The sequence below is a fragment of the Ursus americanus genome, chromosome 25 (genome assembly GCF_024610735.1).
Source record: "Ursus americanus isolate L20-20 chromosome 25, mUrsAme1.1.p, whole genome shotgun sequence".
NCBI lineage: Eukaryota > Metazoa > Chordata > Mammalia > Carnivora > Ursidae > Ursus > Ursus americanus.
Genome location: NC_142151.1, coordinates 43,462,939 through 43,473,490, shown reverse-complemented (window position 1 = coordinate 43,473,490; position 10,552 = coordinate 43,462,939). Strand labels below are relative to the sequence as shown.

General features: G+C 53.6%; 1 protein-coding gene across 1 annotated transcript; it reads left to right on the top strand.

The window, feature by feature from the left end:
* Positions 1-4,174: 4,174 nt before the first annotated feature.
* KRT5 (keratin 5) lies at positions 4,175-10,286 on the top strand. The gene is made up of 9 exons (XM_045800780.2): positions 4,175-4,790; positions 5,341-5,555; positions 6,335-6,395; positions 6,506-6,601; positions 7,185-7,349; positions 7,741-7,866; positions 8,139-8,359; positions 9,122-9,156; positions 9,617-10,286. The coding sequence occupies exons 1-9, from the start codon at positions 4,233-4,235 to the stop codon at positions 9,937-9,939; spliced, it is 1,800 nt and encodes a 599-aa protein (XP_045656736.2). The 5' UTR covers positions 4,175-4,232; the 3' UTR covers positions 9,940-10,286.
* Positions 10,287-10,552: the final 266 nt, after the last annotated feature.

The following is a 10,552-nucleotide window of genomic DNA, read 5'->3' as shown; positions in this document are numbered from 1 at the left end:
AGCATTCCCCAGACTTGCAGGGGCCTGTCGGAGGGCAGCTCAGAGCTCTGTCCCACAAGCTCCAATCGCCTGCTTAGTTGGAGGGGGGAGGCTGCTCCCCAGGGCCCCCTGCGTGTTTGCCCCACCCTTCCTGCCAACCCCAGCCAGCTCGAAATTCCAACTCCGGCTCGCACGGCCCCTTTCCTTCTGCGTCTGCAGACCGTGCTTCCTCCCAGCACCATGGGGCAAACTGCAGGGCAAGGCCAGGCTATGTGTCCGGGGTCCCAACAGTGCAAGGGCCACCCAAGGACCAAGACGTGGCCCAGAGTAGGCCCACAAGCCTCTCTACCTATGCTGTAGCTCACAGTTTGTGTGAAGCCCTCGTACCAGAGAAGTCAACCCAGGGGCCCACTTGTCACCATGACCCCCATAACAGCAACAGGACACCACCTCCGAACCCACCCAAGCCAAGGCAGAGTGTTACTTTGCTTGCGGACATTTGTGTTCCTACTTGGGTCTGGTTTCAGCTGTGGGGTTTGACAGTCCTGGAGAGTGGGGGTGGCCCTCCCAGCAGCACGAGGAGGCCCCCGGGGGCACAAGGCCACAGGAGGGTGGAGTGGTGTATCCAGTTCCCCAGTCTGCAGAGGGGCCGGGCTCCTCTATGGCCCCTGCAGTCCTGAGAATCTAGCTGAGATCAAAGCTGGGACCCAGAGTGGAGGTGGGGGCAGGATTCCGCTGACTTTGGGTGGAGGCAGGAAAATTCTTCCGTCAGTTCCTCCCTGAGGCAGGGCCTTGGAAGGAGGTGCCGGGGCTGGCACGCCGTCCACCTGCCCTTGCCCATCCTGCCGAATCTGGCTCCGTGCTCCCAGACGGGGCTGCCAGCTGCTGCCCAGTGAATAGGGTGATTCATGCTCCAGCTATTGCTCCCCACTTTTTGTGCTGAACATGCAAGGGATAGCAAGCCTGCAAAGGCGAGGGCACTACGGCTTTCTTTCTCTCCCAGAGGGGTGCGGGGAGGCTGGGGCAGGGCACAGGGGCTGCTAGGGACCTCAGGTGCAGAGTGCTCTCAGGGCCCGCGGTGCTGGGAGAAGAATGGAGCCAAGTGCAAAGGATGAAGAGTCATAAGCTCCATCTTCAGAGGGTGCCCAGGCTAGAGGGGGCAAGGGACCTGCCTTCTGGACATGGACCCAGGGACAGAAGCGGTAGACAGGACTCAGAGACTCAGCATGGGGTTAGGGAGCGCCTCACGCCAAGATCTAGGAAAGGAGTGGAGGGAGATGTCATACATTTGCCAGTTCAGTTCAAAAATGTTTGCTGAGCACCTCCAGTGTGTCGGCCTGGGCTGGGCGTGGGGCGGCAAAGTGAAGGGGAGCCAGGGCATTCCCTGACCTTGGCGAGTGTCCGGTTCAGTGAGACCTAGAGGCTGTGTGCAAAACAGTCTTCTGTTACCTGTCGGGTCTACTTCTCACATTTTCTATGAAAGGCATACAGATGGCAACGGGGCTCTGCGGAGGGGACCCCGGGCTGGAACTGCAGGATTAGCCCAACCCTTGCCAAAGGACACCTGGATTTACCCTTCTCGCCACTTGCTCTGTGAGGCACCCCTCTGTGTGGGAGGCTCAGGTGTCCTGCCTCCCTCTGCGGGGACACCCGCAGGGCCAGCCACTGCAGCTCACTTAGCCCTGCACTCGTCTTTTGCTGATGGGGAGCTGGGCAGCTCGTGCTGCCATGACTTGGTAACTCATCCTGTGGGCGCCCGGCAGAGAAGCTCAGTGAGCTCCGTGTAATCCCTCCCTTCCCGCCACAGTGAAATGCCAGGCCGGGGTGGGACTCTCCCTGTGGTGTTCCTGGGGCCTGGCTCCCCCCATCCCCAATATTTATAGCTGCCCAGGTCTGGCACTGCAGGAGGGGCTGCCTTACCTGCTTAGGGGAGGGTTCCCACAAAGCTCGGACAGAAAAGTGCTGCTTCCCCCCCACCCCCACCCCCCACTCCAAGTCAGGCACCCAAACACTCCCTGCCACAGTGACTCGCCACCCACACACCTTTGGTCCCTGGCATTGAATCTGAGCTTGGCACACTCTAGAGATTCTCAGACTGGCCTGAATGCATTCCTGTTCTCCCGAGTCCTTCTCTTTCCTCTACACAGCTGGCAGGAGGAGGGCTGGAGAAAAGAGAATGTCCCAGTGTCTTGGGAGGGGTGGGGCTTCCCCGAGGGCCGCAGAGACTGTACTCAGGACCTGTGCGGGGGTGGGAGGGTGCATGCCCTGATGGTGATCTCCCAGGGGAGAGGGAGACCCATGCTAGGCGTCCTCAGACGCCTGCCTTCAGCTTGGCTACGATCTCTCAGGGGCTGAGAGTCCCCCAATATGTCTCAGGGTCCCCAAGACACTCCCGTCTGTTCCCCAAGAGGCCACAAAGTGTGAAATTGGTGAGCTCGGTCAAGTTCATCTCTGAGAGTCTCAGGAGTTCTCCAGGCGGGGAGGCAACCCAGACCTCATTGCCCAAGACCTGTGAGGCGAGCTCTGGCCGTCGGTCTGTCTGTCTGGATTTACCTGTCCACTGCTTGCTCATCCCAGCCCTCTGGTGAACAAGCACATCTCTGCTGATCCCCAGCAGCTGAGAGGCATTTTCCCACAGCCGCGGCTTCCCTGGAGCCAACCGCAGGCCTGACCAGAGATTCTTGAGTCTGGGCTGGGTCCTCATTCCTTTACTCCTGAGAATGTACTCCCTCAGCCCGAGGCTCTCAATCCATCCCCTACCTCCCCAGGTGCGCCCCCCACCCCGCCCCAGCTCTTAATGGCCCAGTTCTGTGCCTGCTTCTGTTTTGGGGAGGACGAGAAGTGGCCCCACTCAGGTCTGCGTCCAAAAGAAGGGGCGTGGTTTAGGACGGACACTTGCTGAAACGTAACCAGACCCCTCTCTTCCAGGTGGGCTCGCGACACCAGCTGCCTGGTCCCCCAGATCTGCTCCCCAGGGCCTATCTGGCAGGACGATCCATAGTCTTAGAATTCCATTTTCCATTCGCCTGGCCCTCAAGGAAACTTTGGGGCTGGCGCTGAGAGAAAGCGCGGCAGTGCCCGCTGCTCGCAGCGGGGCGGTTCTCCGTTATAACAGGCCGGCAGATTCTCAACATGTTCCTGATGAGATTAGAAGCTCCTGCAGGTATGTGTTTGCGGCAGTCTCCAGCCTGTATCAACAGATACGATGACTCATTTCTTCCCTAGTGGAATAACTGAGGGCTTGCTGGAACACACCGGGGGGGCTGCGGGAGTGGGCAGAGCAGCTCCCTCTGAAGACAGACGTGACTGCCAGGCTGAGTCTAGGGACCTTTTATGAGGGATTGCATGGGTCCCCTGGATTGGCTAAGGCCCCGCGGGGCCCTGGGGAGGCCAAAGAGCAAGAGGGAAGGTCAAAGCCACAGAAAATACTGAATCAGGAGGAGCTGTGGGGGGATTGGCCTGCCCCTATAGGGCGCAAAGTGATATAGACCCAGGGCTGAGGATGTCCCACATTCTCTGTTTCTGGAGCTTGGGCTTGGGGAGCCTTTCTGGCCCAAACCCTGCCAGACAATCTGCCCAGTGGGTTCTGGGATAACTTTGCCTCCCCCCCAAAGAAAGAGATTCTGCAGTAAAGGACAGAAGTCTATTTTCCCCTCTAGCACATAGCTGAGATGTCAGGTCACGTTGGCTTTTCAAGTGCCAAGGTCCCTGCAACAACCCTCTGCCTAAAAGAGTCAAAAGAGCAGATCCCTGCCAGCGGGGGACTCCAATTCACGGACTGTGTACACTGTGCCGAGAGGGCTGATGATATCCCCGGTCCCGTAAGGAGCCCTTGGGACATTGGCCACATGCCCCCTTACTTTCTGGTGTCCTTCTGGGGGTGCCTGCAGCCCCAGGCCCCCCTGGTGAAGAGAGACTGGCTGGCAGCATCGCCAACTTTCTGCCAAGATATCGGCGCTGCAAGGCAAGGTTATTCCTAACTGAGCACAGCCTGCCAGGAAGCAAGCGTTTGCACCCCACACCACTGTGCAGGTGTGACGGTGAGCTCACAGCTGCCCCCCAGGCATGCCCAGCCCACTTAATCATTCACAGCTCGACAGCTCTCCCGCCCAACCCAGTTCTAGGGAATAAAAAGGGGGGATTGCCGTTCCTGGGTAACAGAGCCACCTTCTGCGTCCTGCTGAGCTCTGTTCTCTCCAGCACTTCCCAACCCCTAGTGCCCGGTACTCTTGCTCTACCAGGAACAAGCCATCATGTCTCGCCAGTCGAGTGTATCCTTCCGGAGTGGAGGCGGCCGGAGCTTCAGCGCTGCCTCTGCCATTACCCCGTCTGTCTCCCGCACCAGCTTCACGTCCGTGTCCCGGTCCGGGGGTGGCGGTGGCGGCTTTGGCAGGGTCAGCCTAGGGGGTGCCTGCGGAGCAGGTGGCTACGGCAGCCGGAGCCTCTACAACCTGGGGGGCTCCAAGAGGATCTCCATCAGCACTAGCGGTGGCAGCTTCAGGAACCGATTTGGTGCAGGTGCAGGTGCCGGAGGCGGCTATGGCTTCGGAGGTGGAGCTGGGAGTGGATTTGGTTTTGGCGGTGGAGCTGGTGGAGGCTTTGGGCTCGGTGGCGGCGCTGGCTTTGGAGGAGGCTTCGGTGGTCCTGGCTTCCCCGTGTGCCCCCCTGGAGGCATCCAAGAGGTCACGGTCAACCAGAGCCTCCTGACTCCCCTCAACCTGCAAATTGACCCCGCCATCCAGCGGGTGCGGACGGAGGAGCGGGAGCAGATCAAGACCCTCAACAACAAGTTCGCCTCGTTCATCGACAAGGTGAGTGGGATCTTTCGTGAAAAACCGCCACAAGTGTGGAATAAATGCCAAAGAAAGTGCAAAGAAGGGAGATTTTCTGACTTTGTGCACATACCTTCCTAGGTGGCCGTTACAGTTTTTTCTGTGTCCTGGATCTGTGGCCCATTTTCTTAGTTAGACGGCTTCGTTGGCTACTTGGGAAGAGAGGGTCTTACTTCCTGCCCTTCAGAGATGACCTCATAAGGGCTCTTTGATGACTGTGGGGCAAAGACAAGAGTTCTGTGCTTCCTGTAACAGGGCTGATTGACTAGAAAGGTAGATGAGTTCATTGGGCAGTAGCCTGAGTGTCTTCACAGCCGCCCAGCTGGGTCCAGTGCTGTCCGGGTGTCCTGTCTCCCCTAGAAGAGTGAGGGCAAGCGCCTCACTTTGCACCTCCCTTCTGGGAGCCCAGGGCCAGGCGCCGTGCATGGAGAGGTGGAGGGGACCAGCAGGAAATGGGAGGAAAACTGGTGAATTGATCATCGAAACATGAAATTCAAGTTTCTCCACCTTCACACTCTGCCCTCTCCAGGTGCGGTTCCTGGAGCAGCAGAACAAGGTCCTGGACACCAAGTGGACTCTGCTCCAGGAGCAGGGCACCAAGACCGTGAGGCAGAACCTGGAGCCCTTGTTTGAGCAGTACATCAACAACCTCAGGAGACAGCTGGACAGCATCCTGGGCGAGAGGGGCCGCCTGGACTCGGAGCTGAGGAACATGCAGGACCTGGTGGAGGACTTCAAGAACAAGTGGGTCACAGGGAGCAGAGAGGGGGCGGGTGATGTCACCTTGGCACCAGATGTACTTTATAACCAGCCTGCTGCGTATGCCTCCCCCATGGGCTAGACGCATGTCCCTTCCATGGATGCCTGTGGAACTGGAAAAAAAAACAATCCTGTCCCTGTTTAGAACGTACCAGCCCCAAACTCAATCCCTTGGTACCAATAGCATTTAACCACCAGCCAGAGCAACAGGCTCAGCACCTTGGTACCACCTGGGGAAACGAGCCGTCATGTAATCCTTGCTCTTTAGGGCTTTTCTCCCCAGTATACTCGAAGTCCACAGCATGGGCTCTCTGATGGATTGTCCCCAAACCCAACATAGTGGCTCAAATAATTTCTTTAGCCCTTACGGAGTAGTAGCTGGGTTGGTAGTTTTTTGTTTGTTTTTTCACAAGGCTATGGGAGTTGAAAAAAGCACTAGGGAAATTGGATATGGCATTGGGTAGAAATAACACAGCTTCTTTAATATTCTTTAAGAATATTCAAGAATATTCTTGAAGCAACTGAATGATAGCAATAACATAATGTTTATCTGGTAAGCAGTTACAGAAAAACCAATGTTCTTACAGGTGAGGACTTTGCCCAGGGGCTCATACTACCAGTGCTCCCTCCCTCTCTGGCTGTGTGATGTGAGAAGACCCTTCCCAGCGGGAAGGCAGGCTCACAGTGGTCTTCATGCAGTAAAGACCCCAGACCGCACCTGCCCTCACCCTCTGACCAGCACTTACCGTCCTTTTTACCACCAGGTACGAAGATGAAATCAACAAGCGCACCACTGCTGAGAATGAGTTTGTGATGCTGAAGAAGGTGCGTGGGTAGAAGATAGCTCGTAGCCCGGGGCTATGCTGTCTCAGGGTGTCGTTCATATAAGTCAGGGTAAAAATCGGGTGCAGTGCCAACCATCCCTGTTTCTCTAGGATGTGGACGCCGCTTACATGAACAAGGTGGAGCTAGAGGCCAAGGTCGATGCCCTGATGGATGAGATCAACTTCATGAAGATGTTCTTTGAGGCGGTAAGAAATGCCCCCTACTGGGGACCCAGAGACATGGGACATCACCAGGAATTAGGGGCTCCAAGATTGACTTCAGTGGTTCCTATGCTGTGAGCACACCTCTGTCTCTCCCTCCCCTTTGGTACCACTCACACTTTATTACTTATGAAGACAACCCTTTAAAAAAAGAAAGTCAAATTAAAAGCAAAAGACCTCTTCAATAGTCATTTTGCAGAGTGAGGTCTGGAATGCATTACTAAAGGCACAAGTATACCTTTCCTGGCCACCTCCCCTTTCTGGAGTGGCATCCCCTCTCTGTTTTCTCCCAGCAAGCAGTCCATGCAACTAGATTTTTTTAAGTTATGGCCCAAGAAGATGTGAGTCTGAGAGGTTACATGATAGGGGTTTCTTGGACGTTCAAAGTTGTTAAAGTTTTTTAAAAACTAATTTGAGTCATGATCTGGATTGTTTATTAACTTATCTTAATTTTTGATGTAGGTGGTTATTATTTCTTTTCTCAAGTTGACATACCACAATGAGTGGAAGATTTGAATGGACCCAATATTAAATAACACAGAATGACTGATTTCAAATCTCCCTGCAGGAGCTGTCCCAGATGCAGACCCATGTCTCAGACACGTCCGTGGTGCTGTCCATGGACAACAACCGCTCCCTGGACCTGGACAGCATCATCTCTGAGGTCAAAGCCCAGTATGAGGAGATTGCCAACCGTAGCCGGACGGAAGCTGAGTCCTGGTACCAGACCAAGGTGGGTGCTGTGGCAAATACATCCTGAGTGAGGGGATGGACATATGTCTAGGATTCCAGACTGTTGACAAAATGCTAAGAATGGGGCTCCCAAAACCGCTGAGGCCTTGTGGGGTGACTTGTGGGAACAGTCATGCATACATTTGCCACATAAATTCAAGAACCTTAAGGAGAATCTCATTCTGAATCTCACACCTGTGTCTCTATGAAAGCAAAGGCACTAAAGGGAAAATTATCTAAGACCAGGTCCACCTGGACAAAGCTGAAACCAGCCCCAGGTCTCAGATAACTAGACTACTTGCCACCTCTTGGTCGCTCCTGCCTGTGAGCTTTGAGAAACTATTTCCATTCTTAAATAAATGGGGGTCTTTCCTCTTTTCTGGTGGTTTCAGTATGAAGAGCTGCAGCAGACAGCGGGCCGGCATGGGGATGATCTCCGCAACACCAAGCAAGAGATCTCTGAGATGAACCGGATGATCCAGAGGCTGAGAGCTGAGATCGACAATGTCAAGAAGCAGGTAGGGAGAGGTCGCAAGAAGGCAAGGAAGGGGCCTGAGCTCTGAAAGGGAGATCTATTTTGTTTTGTTTTACTTTTTATAAACACACCCACACACCCACACACCCACACACACACCCCCCCCAGAGCTGGAACAAATACCAGCGTTACAATGTTCCACCATCCACAGTGACCTGGACAAATGTACTGGCTTCTCCCTGAAATTCCAGAAAGAGACACCTGAGGCCTAGGTCAGCTACTAAAGGGTTCCCACTCACTTCTTTCCCTCTGTAGTGCGCCAACCTGCAGAACGCCATCGCGGATGCTGAGCAGCGCGGGGAGCTAGCACTCAAGGACGCCAAGAATAAGTTGGCCGAGCTGGAGGACGCCCTGCAGAAGGCCAAGCAGGACATGGCCCGCCTGCTGCGCGAGTACCAGGAGCTCATGAACACCAAGCTGGCCCTGGACGTGGAGATCGCCACCTACAGGAAGCTGCTGGAGGGCGAGGAGTGCAGGTAGGCAACATACGGCTGACTTCACAAGTCCAGTATGGCCTCACATTTGATAAAATGGAGCTTCTTCTCCACTACAGGGTGTAAATCACACACACAAGTGACCACTATCTTGTGCATGATAATTACTCTTCACTAATCCAGTTTCAATCTGACACCTAGGCATACAGCTGACCTACACAATGTGGCCCCAACTCACTTTTCTGACCCAGTTCCCACCACCAGGATTCTTTCTCACCCTGTTCTCATGACCAGATTCCTCTCCTTCAAGCAATTCAACAAATGTCTTCCCATTCTTCAAGTACCCCTTCCTTCAGGAAGCCTTTCATGATTACTCCAGCTGAGTTAAATTCACTTGCCTTTGGATTCTCAAACTACTCCATTTTCTGCAATCTTCTGACACTAACCACCGCATCCTTCCTATTAGAGGTATTTCTGTCTATGCCAAATTCCCTCAGAGAACGTAAGCTCCTACCAGGCCAAAACTGCTTGATACATATTCATAGTTCCCACAGCCTCTTACTCATGCTTTCCATCTAATGGGTGGAGGAGGATGTGAATTACAATCTTCTTCCAATAAACTGTTTTTAGGTCAAACAGGCTGACACTCCTCTTCATTGGGAAGTCACTCTAGAGGGCTATCTCTTTCTCTAATTTAAGCAGCTTTGGGGCATGCAGGCTCCTTGCTTGTAGAACAAGCTCTAAACATGACTAGTACTGTCTTTGGGGAGTTTTTAACTCTTCCTTTAATTTTTCCCATTTTAGACTGAGTGGAGAAGGAGTTGGACCAGTCAACATCTGTAAGTAACTTTGAACAGACCTTCACAATGATGATAATATGGGGTATTTGGTGCCAACTCAGAATCCTATTGTTTCTACATACCAGAAACTCCCATCGCAGTATATAGTTTTTTAATACATTTAGAGAGAAGGAGGTAGTAGAGGGGAAAGAGCCCAGATTGAGACATGAACCAACATGGCTCATGTCTTATTTCTTGAAGCAAAGGCCCAGTGTTTCATACATCTGTACCCTCTCCCCTCGTTGTCCCTACCCCCTGAGGACTTAGCACGATTCCTTGCCTTCTAAGCTCACCAACCTTCTATTAGGGACCTTAACTAAATGGCATAGTCCTGAGCCTCATTTGCTACTCTGTGAAAGAGGCCAGGTACAATGCTAACACTAGTGGGATCAAATAACTTGGACGTGCAGGCTTAATCGAGCATACTGGTCTCACCAAGTTCTCCCTCCTTTCTCTGCAGCTGTCATCACAAACAGCGTGTCCTCTGCCTATGGCGGCGGCAGTGGCTTTGGCGGTGGCCTCGGTGGAGGTCTTGGTGGAGGTCTTGGCGGTGGTCTTGGAGGAGGTCTTGGCGGTGGTCTTGGAGGAGGTGGCAGCGGAAGCTACTACTCCAGCAGCAGTGGAGGCGTTGGCCTGGGCGGCGGGCTTAGTGTGGGGGGCTCTGGCTTCAGCGCAGGCAGTGGCCGAAGCCTGGGGATGGGCTTTGGCAGTGGTGGGGGCAGTAGCTCCAGTGTGAAGTTTGTCTCCACCACCTCCTCTTCCCGGAAGAGCTTCAAGAGCTAAGAGCCTGATGCAAGTCACTGCCACCCAAGAGCAGCAATCCAACCTGTGGTGACTGCTTCTTCCAGGTGGTTGCCCAAGCCAAGTTTTCTTTTTCTGGAGTGTGGTCTAGTCCAATGTATTGCAGAGTAGCATTCTTGGTCCAATCCCCGGTCTCTAGTCTCCTGTATTGTGATTCTATGCTCTGCTTCAAATCAGCCTTTAGGTCTCTATAGCATGGTCCTCAAGAGAAGAATCCAAAGTTTCCTGGTATCTAAACCTTCAGACCAGGGTCCCCATCCATATCCCAAATTTTGTTCTGGTTCTGACTACCTCCAGAGTGTGTTCAATAAAATGCTTTTATAATATAAGCTGTTGTGAAGAATTGTTTTTTCAAGGTCTACAACCAGCCTAGAGACTCCATGAGGGTCAATCTGTCCAGATGTGCTTGGTTCCTCTGATGATTCATGGGGAGAACAGAATGACCTTGAAGGCAAAGTGGCCGTCATGGGTGGTCCAGAGACTCCAAGAGGCATGAAAAGGTCTTGCTACAACCTCTAGAATGAAGGAGTGTCTGGAGGGCATGAATAGTAATGTCCACTGCATTACAACTTGGACCGATTTTAGAGCCTTTTGT

What these genes read in the sequence shown, in the direction of transcription:
- KRT5 (XM_045800780.2), top strand. Translation starts at nt 4,233, where the DNA reads ATGTCTCGCCAGTCGAGTGTATCCTTCCGGAGTGGAGGCGGCCGGAGC. An exon ending in AGTCCTGGTACCAGACCAAG is followed by an intron (nt 7,350 to 7,740) that starts GTGGGTGCTGTG and finishes TGGTGGTTTCAG; the next exon opens with TATGAAGAGCTGCAGCAGAC. An exon ending in CTGGAGGGCGAGGAGTGCAG is followed by an intron (nt 8,360 to 9,121) that starts GTAGGCAACATA and finishes TTCCCATTTTAG; the next exon opens with ACTGAGTGGAGAAGGAGTTG.